The 22248-nt window shown below is 49.6% G+C and overlaps 1 protein-coding gene across 1 annotated transcript in view; it reads right to left on the reverse strand.

The window, feature by feature from the left end:
- Znf831 (zinc finger protein 831) overlaps positions 1-4309 on the reverse strand; it is a 63224-nt gene extending 58915 nt beyond the window's left edge. Inside the window, exon 1 of the mRNA XM_035446343.1 lies at positions 644-4309. Coding sequence (XP_035302234.1) covers positions 644-4309 — 3666 coding nt within the window. The remainder of the gene's footprint in view (positions 1-643) is intronic.
- Positions 4310-22248: the final 17939 nt, after the last annotated feature.

The following is a 22248-nucleotide window of genomic DNA, read 5'->3' on the forward strand; positions in this document are numbered from 1 at the left end:
TGCTCTAGTGAAATATTTCTTTGTATGTATGTATGTGTGGCGAGTCTATGGCTCTGTGTCTGAGTGTGTGTGTGTGTGTGTGTGTGTGTGTGTGTGTGTGTGTGTGTGTGTGTGTGTGTTGTACATGCCTGTGGAGGCCAGAGAACAGTCTTGGGTGTCTTCTCTCAGAAACCATCCAGATTGTGTTTTGGGTCTCTCACTGGCCTGGGACTTGCTGCTGAGGCTAATCTAAACCAGCCTCAATGATCTCCCTGTCTCCACATCCCCAGTGCTGGGATTGGACAGGCCTGCTGTCACACTTGGCTTTTCAAATGTGGGTCCTTAGGTCCTCAAACTTGTGAGGCAAGCACTTCAACTCAACCATGACCCAGATGCTAGTACAATAGTTCTTTACCATTTTATTTTTATGAATTAGTTTAGTTTTGTTCATATCTAGGGCCTTTACTTCTTCCCACCCATATGTGGCAGCCAAAGCCTCCTTTGGAAATAGAAAATATCATAACGGTGGTAATATCCACAGAGACAGATCTCCCTCCCTCGATCCCTCCCTCCCTCCCTCCCCACTCACCTCCTTGTGTCCCTCCCATCTCTCTCCCAGCCTCAGTCTCATGCTTCCCAAGTCCCCAGGCTTAGCTGGTGGTACCTCAGGTGCCTGTGTAGTCCCTCCTCCTCCTCCTCTTCCTCCTCCTCCTCCTCCTCCTCCTCCTCCTCCTCCTCCTCCTCCTCGGGTTGTCTTGGTCCTTCCTCCATTGCTCTTGGACAGCAGCACTTTGTTATTCTTACCCTGGAGGCTTCTATCAGGTGAGTGTGAAGCCAAGTGCCCAGGAGCTGCCCTCTGCTGCTCTGCAGACAGGGGTAGGCTGCGACTCAAGCAACACCATGTCAGCTGGGGCTCAGCCTTAAGGGAGGGGAAGGAGCTTGGGGTCTCACAGCTTCTGGGGGTTCCTAAGTGGTGTGACAAGGCCATTTTCTGCTGGCCCAGGGATACACCGTGGGGCCTTGTGAAAGATGTGAGGGAATAATGTGGTTGAGAGGGGAAGCAGGCAGGCAGCCCTTCCTTGGTCTCTGGAGCAGGACCTGCTAGGGCACTCTCAGGCGTCCCCAGATTCTGAGATGATGTCCAAGGGTTCAAGAGATTCCCATATGTTCTAGCTCTTGCTGGTGGGCTGTCTGTGCAGAGGCAATGGATGGCATGGTTCTCACCTACTATATCCTGGGCTACATGGGTATCACATGGGTGAGTTGGCAGAGTAGAGGCTGTCTCCTGGGTGGTGCCGGTGTCGGGGTCAGAAGAGTGCTCAGCTGTGGGGATGCTGCTGTTGGTCCTGTCTGTTTTCTCTCTTCCCATCTGTGCTTCTTCCCTTCCATCCACTGACTTGGACCAGCTAGGGTCCTCTGGGGTACCACCTGCCTCACCTGGGCCTGAGGATGCTCCAGATGGCTGGAGCGTTCCCAGTTCTGATCCAGCAAGAAGGGCCTGTTCTCCAGGCAGTGTGCTTACACAGTGAGAATCTGGGCCTTCCCCAGGCCCTGGAGCAACATGTGGTGAGGGCTTCTCTCCCTGAGGTAGCCTAAGAAGGTACTTGGGAGCAAAGGAGCCACCTGAGACAGCAGCAAGGACGCCAGGATCCCGGGGCTGGGCAGGCAGCAGGGAGTGGAGCCCAGGAGTCCTCGGTACAGAAGGCAGTGTGGGGTCCTTGTCCCCTAGTCCAGGCCACTTCAGGGCAACAGCAGAAACATCTGAGGAGGCATCGGAGGACACCAGGGCCATGTCTACATGCTGGATACTCTCATTGCCTAGAACTTCCACAGAATTACTGTCCTGTTTCTGGGGTGGCTGGGAACCAGCCCACACAGAGCCACCTGAGATCTCAGCTTCCAGAGGACCTGGCTGCTCCTGATGGTCCAGCCTTTCCACCTTCAGTCTCTTTCTCTCCGAGGGTAACTTGTCTTCTGAAAGCTGGGGACCCACAGACATACCACTGGGCTGTCTGAGGACAGTTTGGTTCCCTGGACAGGCTTCTTTTAAAACCTCATGACTAGGGTCTGGCAAAGGCATTTCAGGAGCTTCTAAGTCTTTTCCTTGAAGGGGCGCAGGTTCTGGAGGCAGCTGGCATCCCGGGTCTGATTTCCCACATGGAAGGAGCAGAGGGCTCTTGCTGCTTAGACAGAGGGCACCTGTGCTGCCCAGGGTGGGAGATGACTTGGCTCTGGCCACTGCCTTCAGTTGCTTCGGAAATGCAGTCCCCGGTGAGTGCTCCAGGGACGGACGACTTGACCATGATCCTAGCTTAGGCCCAGCTGTAGGGTCCCCAAGAACATGGATCTTACCATCTTGAGACAGGCCCGCACCCTGCATCCCTTCTTCCTGGGGAGGCAGGTCCAGTTCCAACCCCTGGCCCTGCTTCACCTCCTTGTGTTTCTGTCCTCCCTGCTGGTTGGTCTTCATTTTCTGGTATATTATCTTGAATGTGTCATTGCCATACACCTGCCATTTCTCCTGGGAGAACATCTTTTGCTTCTTCTGGCTACACCTCTTACTGGTTCTGCCCTTGCATGCAGCCCCATCCTTTGCCATGGCTCTCTTCCCATCTTGGTCCTCGGCAATAGCTGAAGAGTCTCCAGTAGGTGTGCACGGCAGGTCCTCCACAGCAGCCTGTCTCACCAGGGCCCGAGGGTGACCACTGGGGATGCCTGCCAAGGTCAGTCCTGGGCGGTCTCCCAGCCGGGATGGGGTGAGCCTGGGACTCAGGGCCTTCTGCATCCTGGGAAAGGCTTCCTGCAGATCCCGTGGCTCTGGCCACAACTTAGAACCCTCAATGAAAGGCAACGAGTTGCTTCTGGTGACAGGGACACACTCCACAGTGGTGGAGAGCTGTGTGGGAACAGAGTGGAAGAAGAGGGGTCTGGTCTTCTCCAGGGGTGTGAAGGTGGAGTGAGCTGGGCTGAGGGCAGCCCTCCTGCGGTTGGGCTCCAGTGCCCGGATGTCAAAGTGGAAGGAATCCTTGTAGGTATATGGCATGGGCAGGTCGATGCTGCCCTGCTTGGACAACACAGTCTTGCGGGGTCGCACGTGGTCCAGCTGTGGGTCATCTACAACTGCTTGGTTGTGAGAGATGAGCTGGGCGATGCGTTCCTCCAGTTTCTTCTTCTCTAGCTCCAGGCTGGCCCCTGCTGTTCCCTGCTCTGCCCTGTTGCCTGCAGGACCACAGCCAGGACCTCCTTCCCCCTCAGACTCTGCGCTGTGCTCCGACAGACTATGCAAGGGGCTGGAGGCAACGGGAGGCTGCTCCACGCTGTCTGAGCGTGACAGGTAGCCCGAGTCTGTGCTCTCACACTTTCTCAGCTGGCCCTCCAAGGCCTTGGAATCCCATGGCTTCTCTGAGCATGTCTCCTGCTGTCTCTGCAGGGAGGATGGCTTTGGTTCAGGCAGCTTCCACCTAGGCTGCGGGCTGGCTAGTGGAAACTCAGGCGACACCATCTGGGTCTGGTCCATGGGGACCTCCCTGTGGGAGAGTGTGGCCCCTAGAGAAGGAGCAGCTTCTGCCATTCTTTCCCTGTTCCTAGCAGCAAGGGTTGGATGGGTACCTGGAGAAAGGGAGTTCTCTGGGGCTCCTTCATCTCCCTGGCTATCCACTGAGGCAGTCTCTCCAGGCCTGTCTCCCTCCTCCAGAAGGCTGCTCCCACTCCCCTCAGACTCCAAGGATAGCCGAGAGTTGTTGAGATGTGTCTGTGTCCGCCTGTGTTTGTATAGGTTGCTCTGAGTCTTAAAGGCGATGCCACAGGTGGTGCACGGGAAGGGTCTCTCACCTGTGTGGGATCGCATGTGTTTCTCCAGCACACTGGGCTTCAAGCAGTCCCGGCCACAGTGCGGGCATAGGTACTTACCCACATTCTTCGCCCTGCCTGTGCTGACCAGTGTGGACCCCACACCCGGGGAGAGTACAGGTAGTGTACCCACAATGTTCACAGTCAGGGCCGGGGTGGCTGGCTTGCCCATCTGGGTGGGACTGGGCCCCTCAGGCTGCAGCAAAGGGCTGAGGATGAAGGGAACACTGGCCCCCTCCAGGCTTCCCGTCACCAGGGGTGCACGTGGCTGGAGGCCCCCAGGAGGTACTGTGTGGTACAGTGGGACAGGCAAGGCCTTCAGGAAAACAGCTTGCGGCAGGCTCTGCTCTGGTGGCAGGATGACAGGACCCAGGGTCAGGCGAGGTGAGGCCTGCCCTCCTGGGCCCCCAGGAACACCAGGGGCAGGAGCTGGCTGGTCCTTGGCAGACGGGGTAGGGTGGGTAGGTTCTGATGCCTCCATTCCTCATCATCTGTGTGGCCCAGGATTTATGTCAGCCTATGAGTGAGAATCACACTTTACCATGGGTGTCTTTCTTCTCCCTGTCAGAAGGGGTACAGTACCCCCAAGGAGCCTCAACAACCCCACAACACTCTTGTCCCTACATTAAGAAAGGTGTGGTGTTGCCACACTGTAATCCTAGCTACTCAAAAGACTGAGGCAGGAGGATTACAAGGTCTATCCCCCATCTCAAAATAAAACATACAAAAAGGGCTGTGTGTAGCTCAGTGATAGAGCACTTGCCTGGCGTGCAAAAGGGCTCTCTGCTGAATCCCAGTCTCTGTCTCTGTCTCTGTCTCTCTCTCTCTCTCTCTCTCTCTCTCTCACACACACACACACACACACACACACATACACATACCATATACATCCCTACACACATACATACAAACATACACACCACACACACACACATACACATACCACACACACCCCTACACGCATACATACAAACACACACATATACAAACACACACACACACACAAACACACGGAAGTCACACACATCCACAGTTATCCGCAGTGACTACTCCAGAAGGTTCAAATCTCTTCTTTGCCTACAATGACATTTGTAGATCCGTGAAATATCCAGAGCCGGGCCCTTCTCACTCTGAGGTTCTGAGCCTTCAACCAGGAGGATGACCATAGCAATCAGAACTGACCTTGGGGGGAGGGGGGGCTTCCTAGATTAGGAAACTAAAATGCAGGACTGTAAGACAAAATTTCAGAAAAAATTATGCATCATTCTTTCAACCCATGAAGTATGACCCAAATATTGCCATGATGAATTCTTGAAGTATAGCTTCTCCCCAAACCCAATGGGTCATGTGTATGCTAAAACATTACGATCTTATCGAGTTCAAATGTTATCCGGAACACTGTATGTGGCCTCATGACACAGCAAGGAGCTCTCATTGAACCTCAAGATGACGTTTAGGTCTCTACTCAAAGCCCTGTTACATACAGCTGCCACTAGGCCAGGAGGGGGAATTAATACCAGGCCACATTCTACTCCTCAAATCCTGAAGGGGACATCAGATACTGGAGGGAGATGCTAGGTAGGCTGACAGCAGCCGCCCGGCCTGAGCTGTAAGCACTGTATCACCCTCCTGAGAGTCCTCACGGAAACTCCAAACCAGCCTTCTGAAAGCTGTCTACACCCTGGGCAGTTATATTGCTGGGATGACAGGGCCAGCCTGCACGAGCACTGGCTTGAGAAAGCTGATGTTAGATTTTCCAGGAAGTTTGCAAGCCAGCTAGTAAACACAGCCTTACTTAAAATCTAATTGTACCAGATGTGTGCTACGCGCCTGTGAGCCCAGCTACATGCCTGTGAGCCCAGCTACATGCCTGTGAGCCCAGCTACATGCCTGTGAGCCCAGCTACATGCCTGTGAGCCCAGCTACATGCCTGTGAGCCCAGCTACATGCCTGTGAGCCCAGCATCTGGGGGGCTGAAGCGGGAGGATCATGAATTCTGGGCCAGCCTGGGCTAAATAGCAAAGTCCTGCTTTTAAAAGTGGAGAAAAAAGAAAATTATACAAATATGCCATGAAATAAATTATGTTGAAAGACAAGATACTACAACTACATATATTCTTTTTTAAAAGAAAAGCCCGTGTGTGTGTGTGTGTGTGTGTGTGTGTGTGTGTGTGTGTGTGTGTGTGATGTGTGTGGGACGGAAACATCAGAGGGCAACTTTGGGCAATCAGTTCTGTCCCTCTACCCTTTATGTGAATCCCAGGGATTGAACTGATGCCGGACTTTCACAGCAAGCTCCTTTACCTGTTGAGTCTTACAACTCGAGGCCTGACAGCTAAATCCATATGCTAGATATATAACCAAAGTCAGTCTCTGCTTCATGCCACCCGCCAAAGAGTAATTCAAAAGCAGATCCGACATAAGTGAAAGATCAAAAGCCATAAGACACGGAGTGAGATCCGGACTTTTCATTTAGCGGTGGTGCCCAGACACGATACTGGAAGCACAGCAGCAAAAGGAAAAGTAGGGGAAAGGTGACTCATTAAAACATCTGTGCATCAAGACGCTACTGGAAAGTGAGAAGGCAATGGGAGAGAGTAGCACCTGGCGTATCTGGGAGGTGGAGAGACGCTGAGACTCAGACTGCGGTGACGACTCAGTTAGAAGTGTCTGCCATGTAGCCCGGAGGACCTGCTTGTGGGTCCCCAGAGCTATGTAAAAGCCAGGTCAGTGGTGCCTGCATGCAATCCGCATGCTGGGAAGCAGAGACAGGCCGATCCCTGGAGCTCAGCCATTGTCACCAAATCACTGAGCTCTAGATTCAGAGACAGGCTCGGTTGCAAATAAGGTTGAGGGGCCAGGAACACCACTGAGCAGGTGAAGGTGCTTGCTGCTCAAGCTTGACGACCTAAATTCAATCCCCAGAGCCACATAAAGGTGGAAAGAAAGGACTGACGCCACACAGTTGTCTTCTGCCCTCTACATGTATGCTGTGGCTCATGCACACAAATCTTCATCATACACATGCTCACATAATAACAATCCTAATAATCACAATAATAAATAGGTAAACCTCAAAATAATAAAAATAAAGTGGTGAGGTTGAGGAAAATGCCCAGGGTTGACCTCTGACCTTCACACGCATGCATACATGTGAGCACGGACATGAACACACACATACATGCTACAGAATTTTATGACTCGATGACAAAAGTCCAAATGACTCCATTTTAAAATGAGCAGGACTTACAAGATGGCTCGGCAGGTAAGGGCCCTTGCTGCCAAGGCTGACGACCTGAATTTCATTCCTGGGACCCACATGTGGAAGGAAAGAATTGACTACCACAAGTAGTCCTCTGACTACCACACATGTACCATGTCACACTCACATACCCACACATACACAAATTAATTAATTAATTAATTAAATGAACAAAGGCATTGCAGAGGCTGAGGTGAGAAAATAACAAGACTGAAGCTGGTCTAAGCTATCTAGGAAGACTTTGTCTCAAAACAAGTTTTGAAGAAAAAAAAAAAACAGCAAAATGATTTCCCACTCACTTCCATGGGATGACTGACTTCCCACTCACTAGCACAGGGCAGTAAGGATAATAAATTTAAAATAACAAATCTTGATAAGGGCTTGGAGTATGAGAAATCCCCACACACCACTGGTAGGAGTAACCATGTGGCCTTCATAGAACACAATTTGGCAGTTGTGTGGCTGTTTCCTCTGAATTCAAACCCTCTCTCCTGCAGGGAGGAAGTAGCTCCTTATATTCAAAGCTGGTGAAGTCACTGGGGCTCACTCTTACGTTATATACACAGTAACCAGTGCTGGGAGAGGAGACCCTTTGGTGGAGCTGCCTGCAAGCTGTTTGTGAGCTCCAGTGAGGCTGACTTCGCCACTCATCACACATGCTGGGGTGGGCTTCTAGATGCTGTGGCTGCCTTTGAGTCACTAATGTAACCTCGTTGGTTCATCAAGTTTTGCTTCATTTCGTTCTGTTTCGTTTGAGATAAGGTCTTCAGTCTGACTTTGAATATATAACAACCCCTTGCCTTAGCCTCATGATTGCTGGGATTACAGACATGTGCCACCATGCCCAACTTAACTCATTTTCTTCCTTGCCTGCTTCTTTTGTTAATGTTGAGTTAAGGTCTTGCTTGTAGTCCAGGCTGGCCTGGAATTCACCATCCCCCTGTCTCAGCACTCTGGATACTGGGATTACAGGTGTATGCCTCCAGGACTGGCAGATGAAATAATTTATGTGGAAACACAGAGTGCCATCTGTATCTGCCACGGATAAGAGCTGATTCATCTGTGTTTTCAATAGCATTCCAGAATATTCTGAACTATTACCCAGGGTTTCTCCCTATCCCCGCCTCTCCCTCCATTCTCTCAGCACTGCAATCCTCGATCATTGCTGGGCTGTGTCTCTAGTGTGGTTCCTAAGGAAGGCAGATTCCTTGAAATACTCAAGAGGAGCAGGAAGGCTGTAGTGAGTGGAGGAGGCTGCCCCATAGATCCCACCGTGGCCAACCAAGGTGGACTCCATGGGGGACACCCGCCAAGTCTGGGACTCACTGCCTCAGACTGCCTTGAGCGATACTGTCACCTGGCACATGAGTACTAAGGCAAGCCCTGGTGTCCCTCCTGCCTAAAAGGCCAGGCTGCCCAGGCCTTTTCTGAAATGGAGTCTAAGGGTTGATGAGTAAGGCTACTGTGGAAGTCCCTGTGGCAGAATCAGAGTCAAGACATCTGAGTTCTGAGCCCTCATCCTAAGGCAGGAAGCGTAAGGAGCAGAGCCTGAGCTGCTAACACTTCTCTGACAGTCCCAGTGGGCGGGTGGGCAGGAAGTGTAAGGGAGGGGAACCAGAAGGAAGGGAGGAGTGCTTCCCACCTCAGCCCGCCTCATGGGGAGCTGAGGGAGAGGTAAGCGGGACCCCATGCCAGGCAGTCTGCAAAGAGCAGCACGGAGCAGCAAGTGTCCTGATGGGAGGGGAACGCAGCCCACAGAGGGCTCCGTTAGGGATTAACCCGCAGACCTGCGTCCTCCTACAGAAGGATACAACTCTGTAGGAGGGAGCAGGAAAGATGCACTGAGGGAAAGTCTCAGCAGGTACCCTGGAAGCTGAAGCCCAGTGACAGGTGGCTCCAGCAAACACAAGCCCATTACCAGGGAGAACAAAAATCACAGCCAGGACTGACTGTTGTGGGTAGGAGGCTCAGCTCTTGAAACACTGCAGACCCACCCGCCACTCTTCCGGCTCTGCTCTCCCAAGGCTGATCTGGAATTAGAGCTGATCCTGGCTAGGGTCAAGCAACTGATACATACCCTCCTCTTGGGAGACCCTCTCTCTTGTCCCAGGCAAACTTCTACAAGACGGAGCTGATTTTAAACGAGGGACCAGTAATGCTGCCCCTGTTGGACTAAGAGTGAAATTAAGGGAATGGGTTGGGAAGGAAGAGCAGGATCTAGATTCCCCTGTCACCCCCACTGGCCCAATGGCAAGTATTCACTCTGTTGTCATCACGAGGAGGGGGCACACAGAAAACAGGACCCCCATCCCTGTCCTTACAGTCGTGTGCCACTGCCCAACGACAGTTAAGCTCTCCAGTACAAACGTGGATTTGTGGAGGAAACAAGTGGAGGGAAGCAATGATGATTTTTCAAGGCTTTCAATGGCGAAAACAAACCCTCAGTGGGCCAGGGTAGAGAGGAAACATGAAACCCCGGATGGGCTCGCCAAATCCATATCTAAGGTGAGATGCAAGAGAGGCTGTGGAGAAACCCATTGAGTTGCTAAGTGTGCTGGAAGGGACTGGACGTGGAGGTAGTGGCTTCTGAGACAATGTTACCTAATTTCAGTCCATCATATACTACAGTCATCGGCTGGAGCCTGAGGCAGACCTCTAGGCTTTGATATTTTTCCATTGCTGCATAAATCCCCTTTTTGGCTGAAAAAAAAAAAAAAAACTCCTTTTAAGAAGGAATGGCATACATAAGAGCGTGATGTGACCCTTTCATGTTACAGAGCCTCTACTGAGACTTTCAGAAACAAAAGCCCATTGTTCCACAATGGGTTGGAAACTTGATGTTCACATAAAAACTGGCACCCAGATGATTAATATCGGTTATTCATCACTTTGAAAACAGGGATGAGCCTGAGATGTCCTTCAGTCTGCAAAAGAATAAACAGGCATCAGCACAGCCAGACAATTGAGTATTATTCAACAATAAAAAGAAATGAGCCATCAAGCTACAAAAAGACACGAGGCACCTTCGATATGTTTCTAAGTGAAAGAAGCTATGCTCAAAAGGCTGCTTCCGGCGTGATGGTTCCAGCAGCAAACACTCTAGAACAAACAGAACTGTAGGACAATAAGATCCATGAGTGCCATGGGGGGGGGAATAAACAGATTGTTATTCTTTTGTTTAAATTAAAGATAAAGAAGAAGGGGCGCAAGATGAGACATAACCAGTTTATTATAAGCCGGGCAGAGTAGGGAGACTGAGAGAGAAGAGGAACATGGTTAATGGCTGACCGCCATGGCCAGTCGCCGTAGAGAGGCAGAGAGAGCACAAAGAGACAGAGATAAGAGAAGAGCAGAGAGAGAGGAGAGGAGAGCAGAGGAGAGAGAGAAAGAGAGGAGAGAGAGAAAGAGAGAGAGAGAGAGAGAGAGAGAGAGAAAGTGGGTGGGGTCTGTCTTTTAAAGGGGTCCTCTACACCTGCTTGTAGATTTAGTTCCCATGGAACCCTGGGCTGACCAGGGTACTGCCTGAGTGGATTCTGCCAGGTAACAGGGGCAGGCCAGCATGATGCCTGAGTCCAAAGGATATCTGTAGCAGGGAAACCGTCTGTAGGATACCGTCAAATCCCAGGATACAAGGAGGTGGCTTGTTGGATAAAGTATTTGCTGCTGCAAGCATAAGAACCTGCGTGTGAATTCCCAGAAGACACTTGAAAACGCGGCATGCCAGAGCCCACCTGTATTGCGAACACTAGGACTTGGGGTGGAGACAGAGGATCCCTGGAGCTCACTGAACAGGCTGTCACCAAATCAGTGAGCCATACATTTGGTGAGAGACCTTGCCTCAAAATATAAGGTGGCCAGCAACCAAGAGATACAGTTGACATCAACCTCTGGCCTCCACATGCACACAGACACATGTGCACACACAAACAAAGCCATGAAGAATGCCACACGAGTGGGCTGTCAGACAAGCATGTACCTCTGTGACATAGCAATGCATACACCAGCTGCCATGTGCTACCACACTAACACGGGAGGAACTGCATGGCAGATGGACTCCAACATGTATGCGTGTACATGTGTGTGCATGCACATGTATGTGTGTGCATGCACATATGTATGTGTGTGCATGCACATATGTATGTGTGTACAGATGTATGTGTGCGTATGTACATATGTGTGTGTGTACAGGTGTGTGTGTGTGTGTGTGTGTGTGTGTGTGTGTGTGTGTGTGTGCATACAGAGGCTAAAGGTCAGCTGTCTTTCTCAATTACTCTCCACCTTAGTTTTGAGGCACAATCAGTCACTCACTGACCTCGGAGCTTGCTGACTCAGTTAGGCTAGCTGGCCATGGAGCCCCAGGGATCTGCTGTTTCCACCTCCCCCCAGGTGCCCTCCTCCACCAGTCTTACAAGAGTTTCTGACACGCACCACCATACCCAGTTTTATATGTAGGGCCTAAGTATTGTAATTTGAAAAAGTGGCGTGAGAGAGAAAGATACCATTCGACAGAGCTCATGTGGAGGTTTAAAAAAATAGGAAAAAGTGAATGGGAAAAGGGGGAGGAGAAGGGGAGACTGGGCCGCTGGAGACACGAGTGGCAGAAGAGAAAAGACAGGCAAAGGGGGTAGGGAAAGAGAGACAAGGGACTGTCAGAGCAGAGAGAGGGAGAGAGAGGGGCGGGAGACGGGCAGGGCCCTTTTAATAGGGAACTTAGTGACTGTACACAGGTGGTGCTCAGCCGAGGGCGTGTCCCGTCAGAACCCAAGGACAGGCCAGTACAGATGCCTGAATACTAACACCAAGGATTCAAAAGTAAGGTCCCGGATTTTGAGCCCTTTTTCCTGCCCCAGCCATTTCTCCAGTCACTTTCTAATTGGCCTAAACCTGCTCTAAAAGTGTGTATCAACTAACATTCTTTTTAATCCAAGCAATGTTTAGGAGAGTTACACACGAACAGACATCCGTCCTTACCATGACAACAGGCAGGAGCCCCACATCGCTGCGTTTTGTCAGGACAGGGACCAGTAAAACAAAAACTCAGCTTCTAAGCTGCTGTGAGTGAGTGTCTGGGGCCAGTGAATGTAGCTGTGTGCTCTCATGGCTTCTCCTCGGATTTAAATCCTAACCTGTGACTCCCTTAGTTCCTCCCTTCCCTGAGCACCTACAGTAGTAGCAATGGCTTCCTACTCAGCCCTCAGCACTGAGATGGCTTTGCTCTGTGGCAAACACTGCAGATTAAAAGGAGGGAGCTGGGTACTGACTCTGATGGCCTCTGAACCTTTGCTAGAGGCCACACTTCTTTCAGGAGGTCCCCTCCCATCCTGATCATGGTTCTGAGATGACAACACCCTTCCTCAACAGCTCTGCTACCCTCTGAGCATCCACCCCTTAACCAAGCTCTGAATAACTCAGGAATACATGCCACTCCTCTACCCCTTCTCTGTCTGTCTGTCTGTCTGTCTGCCTCTCTCTCTCTCTCTCTCTCTCTCTCTCTCTCTCTCTCTCGTGTGTGTGTGTGTGTGTGTGTGTGTGTGTTTGGCCTTCCAGGGCCCACAGTGAATTTGGAACTTAAATTATGTGTATTGTGAATTTTCCCACAGAAAAGGAGCCTCTATAACTTTTGTCATGGTCAAGAAGAACCTAGGAGGGTCTATAAAAGGGTGGGCTTTCCTGGTTCTGTACGCTATCCCCTGAACACAAAAACTCATCTCCAAGGATGCCCAGGACTTGTCAGGCTCAATTGCTTGTTAGTCAGACTACAGCTTCACCTAAATTAATTCTGTTTGCTGATGAAATTATGTTTTGCTTAAACAAATTAAGATAACCGAGCAGGGCAAGAGAGATTTTACAGCGACACAATGGGCAGAAAGCAAGTGAGTGCAAGTTCTCATACACAAACGGCAGGGCTCGTGTGCAGACCGGCAACAGGCCACAGATGTCTGGGGGAGAAAGCCTGATGTCCAGCTGTCTTTGCCTTAGGCAGGGTCTGGGTGCTGGGCTCAGCTGAGAAAGAAAAATGCAGTTCAGATCCCAGCTTTGGCCTGTGCTCTTTCAGATTGCATGTCAACTTGACAAGATCTGGGATGACCTGGAAAGACCCCTGGACCCCGCTGTGGGCGAGTATCTACACTGGATTGATAGTGGTGGGGGGACCCACCCTGAATGGGAGTGGCTCTATTCTCTAGGGCTGGGATGCCAGACTGAATACAAAGACCTGAGCACCAGCATTGGTCTCTCCATACTTCCTGGCTGTGGATGCCGTGTGACCAGCTGTCTCAAGCTCTTGCTGCCATGACTTTCCTGCCATGATAGGCTGCATCCCCTCAAATATAGGGGATTTGAGCCAAGACAAATTTTCTTTCCTGAAATTGCTTTTGTCAGACATTTTGTTGCTACAGAGAGACAAGTAACGGGTACAGCCCCTAAGAACTTACATAGCTCAGGAAGTTTCTAGAGCCTTGGGGGCCAGTGAGAGTACCTGCCTTAGCCAAACATGAGTGGTCTGTTGAAAAGTACTCATACACTCTGCTTTTCCCAGGACGTTCAGTTTTACCACAATTGCCTGATGGGGGATGTTCTTCTGTATATATGTTTCTCTTATTGGTTGATGAATAAAACACTGTTTGACCAATAGAGGCAGGAAGATAGGCAGGACTAGGGCACAAGGAGAATTCTGGGAAATCTAGGCAGAGGGAGACTGGAACGGGACACCATGTAGCTACGGGGAAGATAGGACGTGCCAGCATTCTCTGGGAAGATAAGGCCATGTAGAAATACATAGATTAGTAGTTATGGGTTAATAATTAAGAGAGAGCTAGCCAGTAAGAAGCCCTAACCATCGGCCAACAGTTTAATAATTAATATAGTGTCTCTGTGTGCTCATTTGGGGCTGAAGGGTGGCGGGACCTGATAGGACAAGAATCTCCAGCAACAATCGCCTCTGAATGGAGCCACACAGTTCTCATCTCTGAGATGCGTGAACTCCCAAACTCTGCACAGCAACAATGAAAACTGAGTTCATCCATGGGTTACACACAACCGGAGACAGCCATTTCTACTGGGCACGGCCCTAATCAGCAGCCAGTAAGAAAGCACAGGGCCAAAGGGAAGGAGGAGATACTGGCTCAGGCTCTCTAAGTGGAGTTCCCACTACCATGACTCCTACTGAGTGCTGCTCAGGTGTACATAGTATTCAGGCTACTGTGTGCATCAAATGCAAACCTTCCCTGTATCTGTTGAATTGACAAAGACACAGGGCAGGACCATCGAGATAGCTCAGTGGATGAAAGCACCTGATGCCAGCCAAGCCTGATGACCTGAGTTTGATCCTCAGGACCTACTTGGTAAAAGGAGAGTCATGACTACTGCAAGTCGTCCTCTGAGCTCAACACAAGAGACTGTCCTCACACATACACTAAAGGGAGTAAATACAATAAGCATTGTTTTAAAGAGTATGAGGGTCAGCGTGCTGAAAAACATAGTATTTGTTGCCAGTCCCAAACAGACCCAACCTCCACTTCTCCATTCCCACCTTGCAGCTTGGCTGTTCCTGGCACAGAGACATGGTGGCTTCTTTACCACTCCTTAGTGCTGGGTAGTCCACGGGCACGCACATGATGCTGTGCCTAGGACACAAGAAGCCTATAGCATTGTGCCCTGCCTTGGTCAGAAGAACTAGTCCAGGCCAGTGCCCTAGGTGGTAAGTGGCCACACGAGATCCCAGTAGACATGCCCTCAACCAAAGACATACTTGTAAGTCCAGCAACACAAAAATAGCACTCTGGGGAAGTCACTCCAAACTTCCACACAGATTCACAGGTCAAATACAAGATGGTCATTCCACTCTGCTGTGTTAGGGGATGTTTTTGTTAGACAGCAAGACCCAGATGAATGGCAAGAGGACAGTCTCCTAAAGAGCCTTAAGGGTCATTTGCATTAAGGGTGTCTTTGCCTTACCCATCAGCTGACACCCACTTTCCCAGGACGCATTTCTAGAACAGGTTATAAACTAATGAATGTTAGAAGGCATTATCGGGTCTGAGAGGCCCCTGGACCATGGTGATGGCAGTATGCAGCTTCTTTAGTTATCCCAAGGTCCCTGCACAGCATAAGCCTGACCAGAGTGAGTTCCTTCAGCCTGTAGAACTCCCAGGCCTGTGCAGCAGCCTGTGTATCCTCAGCTGCCTCCCCAAGGGCTGCAGACACGCTACTAACAGCGTTTAACATGAGGAATGCTCTCTTCCTTGGTTTCTTGGCTCCATCCAGCTTAGTCACTTGTATCCTTTTTTTCTTTTTTTGGTGTGTGTGTGTGTGCACTCATGCATATGTGTTCATGTGTGTGCAAGTATAAGGACACAAACATGGAGGCCGGAAGTCAACCTTGGAAGGCACTGTCTACTTTTTTTGATCAAGTTGCGATTTCTCCTGGAATTTGTCCATCAGACTAGGTTGCCTGACCAGAAAGCCCCAGGGATCCTCTTGTCTCTGCCTCCCCAGCACTGTCACCACATCTGGCTTTTACATGCTGTGTAGACCAAACTCAGGCTCTCCTGGTAGTATAGCAAGTATCTCCCCAGCCAACGTTTAGATACTTTCTTTAAAGATTTATTTAATGTACATTGGGGTTTTGTCTGCATGTAAGTCTGTACAAGGGTGTCAGATCCCCTGGAACTGGAGCTAATAGACACTTGTGAGCTGCCTTGTGGGGACTGGGAAGTGAACTCCTGTCCTTTGGAAGATCAGCCAGTGCTCGTAACCACTGAGCCATCTCTCCAGCCCTGCTTAGATCCTTTTGGACACCATTTCAGGTCACACATTTTGCTAGAATTTAAGGAAGCAAAAGAGAGGGATAGCAAGAGGCACCATATGATGCCAAGCAGGCCTGTGGAGCTTGAGGCATAGAGATGGCTTGGCTTAGGTCCTGCAACACACACAGCCTGCTGCACTGTGGCTCATTAGTTGGGACTGGTGCAGCATACTTAGGACTCTAACTTTCACAAATCACTAAGTTGATATAGTGGCAATGAAATGACCCTCGGAAGGACATTAAACAGGCCTGTGACTTATAAAAAACCAGGGAACTATCCCAATGTAACTTCTACCTGCAAAAAAAAAAAAATCTGGTCAATCTATTCCAGAGTTTGTTGAATGTCTGCTTAGAGTAAATCGCTGCCTTGGACGTTGACGATCATGGGTCCCATTTTTGCTGGGACAGGGGAAGCTCCAAGGATGAGGGGTTTGTCAGACTATGAGGTGACACTACAGGACACCACTAAATAAAAGAACTGCTGTAGGATTCATGTTTTAGTTAAGTGGTAAGACATTGCTTTTTAAACATAATTATATAATGTGTGGAAAAATATATCATGGAAAAGGGATGGTGGGGGCGGGGGGTGGTGGCGGCAGAAGAGCCAGTGGGGAAGGAAGGACTTGAAGGTTTTAAATGGGATGGGTTGGGCGAGTCTCCCTGAGAAGGGTGGAGCAAACCTGATGGAAATCCAGCGAAGGAACAAACACGGACACCTGGGGATGGGGGATGGGGGGAGATACAATCGGAAGACCCAAACCAAGCGCAGATGACAGCCAGTGCAATGACCCCTGGCAGGAGCATGTCTCACATGTTTGAGATGTGTACATGTGTCCTGTCCTGGGGATTTCAGGCCCTCACACATGCTAGGCAAGTACTCTTCTACTGAGCCATATCCTTGGCCTTAAGACTTGACTCTCTCCAAGCTAAAGGAGCTGCATTTGTAGACGTTAGAGAATATTCTGTAATTCTTTCTGGGCAAGAATTTTATTTCTCTGGGCCTTTGGGGGAAAAGGAAGGAAGGAAGGAAGGAAGGAAGGAAGGAAGGAAGGAAGGACCATTCCATGTACAAAATGGCCCAAAGTGAGAGAATCTTGAGACTGTGCTGTGTTCATCGACAAAGGAGGGGCTGGCCTCAGGTCTGGGTAGCTGTTCTGAGTGCTGAGTGAAGGAAGCAGGTCTTAAGCTGGAAGAGGGTGCTGAGATCAAAGCCACCACCCAGGGCAGCTCTCCTTCCCCCAGAGAACATGGAGCCCCACAGACCTAAGGCCAGCTGGAGACTGTCCACACGTCCCTGCAGCCTGGAACACGTCAGATAAAGCGATGCTGCTCCTGGTTGCCTCGGGCTATAAACAGAGTTTGGAGATAATGTAATTCCGAGCTGTACTGGATGGTTATTGTTTCATATAATTACAATAATTTGCCAGGAAACCAGCAAACAGATAGCACGCTGGGTTCAAAGGGAGATAGGAGCAAGTCCCCAGAGCCTGCCTGCCGTGAGTCAGAGTTCTAGAAGCATTAACCCCCTGTGGCGCTAATTTCCAAGGTCACCTTGATCGGATTAAGAGAAAAAACCATTTGGCTTCTCTGGGTGGTGTCGTCATCTACAAAGTTTGTGCTTGAAAACTGGGCAATCAAGTTCAAAACAAAACAAAACAAGTCTCACTTGAAACAAAGTTTAAGAGTTTGTGTGGGAGCTGCATTTATAGCTCTCCTGGCTTCATGTGGCGCAGAGGCTGGGGCTGGATACTCTTGACTTAAGAGTGCTCTTAGCCTGTTGGTGGCTGTCAGTATGGCTTGGGTGGTTGAACTTGAACTTCATTTGACTAGACTCAGAATCGCCTAGGGGACACATGTCTGAGTGCACCTCTAAGGGCCTTTCCAGGAGACTCACGGAGGAAGGAGCACACCCCGAATGCAGGAAGCTCTAGTCCAGACTGACTAAAAGGGGCGAGCAGAGAAAGTCCGGCAAACACTAGCATTCATTTATTTTTTTGATTCATCCAGAGGTAAGCAAGCAGCTGCTCTCTCCTGCTGCTCTGCCTTACTTGCTACGACTGACCCAACCCACAAACACTGAGCCCAAATAAACCCTTTCTCCCTGGTTACTTTGTCAAGTATTTATTTCACCAGCGTGGCATGGGAAGTAGTTACTACACCATGTTAGCTGTCCACTGGGGAAACACAGAAAGCAATAGGTATACCCCACACAAGCATTGCGTTTACACTAAACACGGCACACAGAAATGCATCCTGGGAGGTGAGGGTTGACACTGGAAAGCTGAAAACAGGGTCTGTCCTTCCACAGTGGTCTGAGAGAGAAAAGTAGTCAGCTCCTCAAACTCCCCCGTCCCTACAGAAAGCTGGTCTTTAATTAAGCACCATGTATATGCAGTGAGGTGTGTCAATGTGTATACAGTGAAGTATATTTGTGCATTTTGACAAGTAGGTATGGTAGTCGACCCTCCAATATCATGAAGACAAAGAGCATCCCCCCAAAGCTCCCCAGACCATGCTGTGGTGAGCCCCTTCCTCCCACCCCAACCCCTGGTGACCTAAGACCTGTTTCTAGACCAAAGGTTTGTCTTTTCTAGACGACCACATGAATGGAAGCACGGATGAAGTAGCTTGTTCAGTACAGCCTCTGTGATTTGAGACAACGCTATGGAGACCAGCTCACACTGTAGTGTGCTTCAGTGGCCCCTCCTTCAGGTGGTTGTGTTTACACTGTCAGGGGAGGCATGGATGAAGGGATAGCAGGAGATGGAAAAGCTACCCTCAGACAGCAGCGATGAGGCCCAGGCAGCTGAGCTTAAGGGCAGCTGAGCAGGGAGCCTGCATCTCAGGCACCCCTTCCCCTGCAGATCAAAGGAAGACAGAGTTATCTTGTTCTTACCGCTGTGACCAAAGAGCCCTACTAAAAGCAGTTAATGTGAGGAAGGCTTGCTATGGCTGTCTGTGATACAGTGCTGTCCATCACAGCAGGTGAGGCTCCAGGGGACCACGACAGTTGGATTATGTGACTGAGATCCTGTATCTCTAGGAATACAGAACTCCTGGGAACCAGCACTCCCTCCTTTCTACTTCCGCCAGGGCCCCTAGCCCACAGGGCAGGGGTTCCCATATCCAGATTCCTCTTCTACCCTAGGCTAATCCTCTCTAGAAATCCCTCACGGGTGTGCCCAGAGAACCCCTCCTAATACCTCAGGTGTTTCACGATCTAACCAGGTGACAACCACACCAGCTACAGCAGCGGGCTCAATGGACCCAGACTTCTACAACAGAATCCCCCAAGTGCCCCCCAAATCACAAGTCATATCAAGATCCAGGAATACCTCAAAGTGAGTGGGAACAGAAAGACAATGCCAAAGATGAGAGACACCAGCTATCTGGCCTATAGAAAGCCAACCGTGCTAGACTGCTTCAATGAACATTTGCACATGGAAAACAGGAAGACTGGTAAAGAAATCAAATATTTTTAAAAGGGTCATTTTTAGAAGGAAAAAAAAAAGTATAACTAAAAGTTTCAGTGCTCAATAAGTGGCTAACCAGCAAACGGAAGGGACCAACAGCAAGGAGCACTAGAGATCTGGAAACAAGATAATCAAGGCAAACCTCTTTGGACAACCTAAAGAAACATAAGGAAATAGAGACAAGAGTGCTGGGGACCCAGGAGACTAAAAAGGATCTGACATTTGTGACATCAGAATTCTGGAAAAACAGGAAAAGGAAAGAGGGACTTAGAAAATGCTGAAGCCAACTGAAGATGGTGAGTGGGTAAAGGTCCTTGCCATGCAATCCTTGCCATGCAATCAAGACCTGATTTTGACGCCAAAGGACCTGTGTAGAGCTGGGTGTGGCCGCACATCTGCAATCTTAGCATTCTTATGGCAGGGAGGGAGCAGAGACAGGAGAATTACAGCAAGGGTGAGGGCCGGCTAGCCTGGCCAGTGCAACAAAGAACAGAACAGGTGCTACCTCAAATAAGGCAGAAAGTGATAACTGACACCCAGGATTACCCTTTGACCTCACAGGCACTCCGTGGTGTAAACATGACATCCATGAAAACATGCATTTACAAAATGGTGAGAGAATGTCCCTATCATGTGAATTCCAGGAGTCCTAACATGTAGGAGGTTAAAGCAGGAGGATTGCAGAGTCAACATTAGCCTGAGCTGGAGGGCAAGAGCATCTCTCAAAAAACATTGTTTTAAAAGAAAGGTTTCAAGAAAGGATAATGGAAAGTCCAATTCGACAAAAGGCATAAATCTATATTTACAAAGAGTGAAGCGAACATTACCCCAGCATTTAATACAAACACTAACCCAAATCTAAACCTAAACCTTATCTGTGCCCTACCCTAAACACTAAACCCAAGAATAACAACTAAACCCCAGTCCCAACACCTAACCCAAAGACTTCCTCACCAAATCACACCAGCATCAAATTCTGTCACTAAAGATGGAGAAATCTGACCAAAGTGCGAAGCGCCTTGAGCATGGGTGGGCCGGGGAGAGGGCAGGTTTGGACAGCAGATTCTCGGAATCTGGAGGCCAGCAGGAAGGGAGAGACATTTTCCATGGGATGGAAGAAAGAAACAACCAATTCTGTCCTCATATCCAGTGACTCTTCCACAGCAAAAAGAGATCAGGATGGTCTCAAATAAGGGAACATGCTAGAGCAGGGCCTCTCGCCTGTGGGTAATGACCCCTTTGGGGTCGCATATCAAATATCCTACATATTGGATATTTATATTGTGATTCAGAGCAGTAGCAAGATTACAGTCGTGGAGTAGCAACGAACGAATTTTATGGCTGGGGGGTCACCACAACATGAAAACTGTGTTAAAGGGTCTCGGCACTGGGAAGGTTGAAAACCACTGAGCAAACTCTTCAAGAGGAGTGAGAATGAGAAATGAAGGAAAGGGGGAGTGGAGGGAACTAGAATTTCTGAAAGGAATAAGAATGATGGAAAAAGTAAAAGTATGGGTAAAACACTTACTTTTGAGCTTCTAAATTATTTTTGATGTTTAAGACAAGCACTCCAATATGGCCTGATATGGTTTTAAGTATATGTGCAGAAAATAAATGCTGCGACATAGAGAGGGGGCAGGCTGTGAACTGTCTCAGCAGGTAAAGTGTGCTGCATAGGCACGAAAACCTGAGTTTGGTCCCCAAAACCCAGATAATAAACTGAGCATGGCAGTGTGTTCCTATAACCCCGACTCGGAGGACCAGGGTGGTGGAGACAAGTAGGTCCCTGAGGCTCATTGGCCAACCAGTCTAGGCAAGCTGATGAGACTCAGTTTGTCAGAAAGTAAGAACCAGGTCAGCACAGACTTCTTCCTCCATGTCACTCACTCTTAAGATGGCACAACTATTTACCTAGTGGCTACTTACGCTATCTATGCGCTGGAGGTTATGTAGCTGTGATCTGCAGGGAGCAAAGGATGTGCATGGCTTCTATGCAAAGTGATACTTGGTTCATGTAAGGGACCTGAGTATCCCCAGTTTGGAGTATGCTTGGACTAATCCCTGTGTGCACTGGGGGTTGGCTTGGTCTGTGTGTGTGCAACTTGCCACAGTGGGTGGGTATCACTGATTTGCTGTTGGAGTAAAGTGTAGAAACCTCTATTTTTAATTCTTTGTGCATGTGTGTATGTGTGTGGTGCCTTGGGTATGTGCACACACATGTCATGTGGATATAGAGGCCTGAGGTGGACGTTAGCTGCCTCTCTTTGGTTGCTCTCTGCCTTTAGTTTTTGAGACAGAGTCTCTCACTGAACCTGGAGCTCACCAATTTGCTAGGCTGGCTGACCCTGCCTGTCCCTGCTTCCCCAGTGCTGAGATTGCAGGCAAGCTGCTACATCAGACTTTTTACACAAGTGTTGGGGATTCCAAGTCAAGTCTTCATGTTTGGTTAGTAGGCACTGTGCCCACAGAGCTATCTCTTGTTCCCTGAGTCACCTTCTGGCCTTTTCAAATATGTTCCACCACAGTTGTTTGAGTCCACAGACGCACTGCTTATGACTTCAGGGGGCAGACTGTACCGATGTTTACAGCAACCATGTGGCTGGTGTAGGACCACCCCTGAAACTCACTTGCTGGGACTCCTTCCAGACACACCCCACATCACTGATAACCATCCTTCCAGCACCCAGACCAGCCCTATCTGCTCAAATCAGGGACCTGCACCCCTCCTTGGTAGTCTAAACCACAGCTCCTCCAGGAGTTCAGAAGCCCACCCATGTGTGCCCTTTTAGGGTGCTGCCTAGAGCCCCTTGACATCTAATAGCTGTTCTTTGGTTATCATTAGTTGTTATTATGTCATACTTCCCAACATGGCTTCCAGG

This window comes from Cricetulus griseus, chromosome 6 (genome assembly GCF_003668045.3).
Source record: "Cricetulus griseus strain 17A/GY chromosome 6, alternate assembly CriGri-PICRH-1.0, whole genome shotgun sequence".
Taxonomy (NCBI): Eukaryota; Metazoa; Chordata; class Mammalia; order Rodentia; family Cricetidae; genus Cricetulus; species Cricetulus griseus.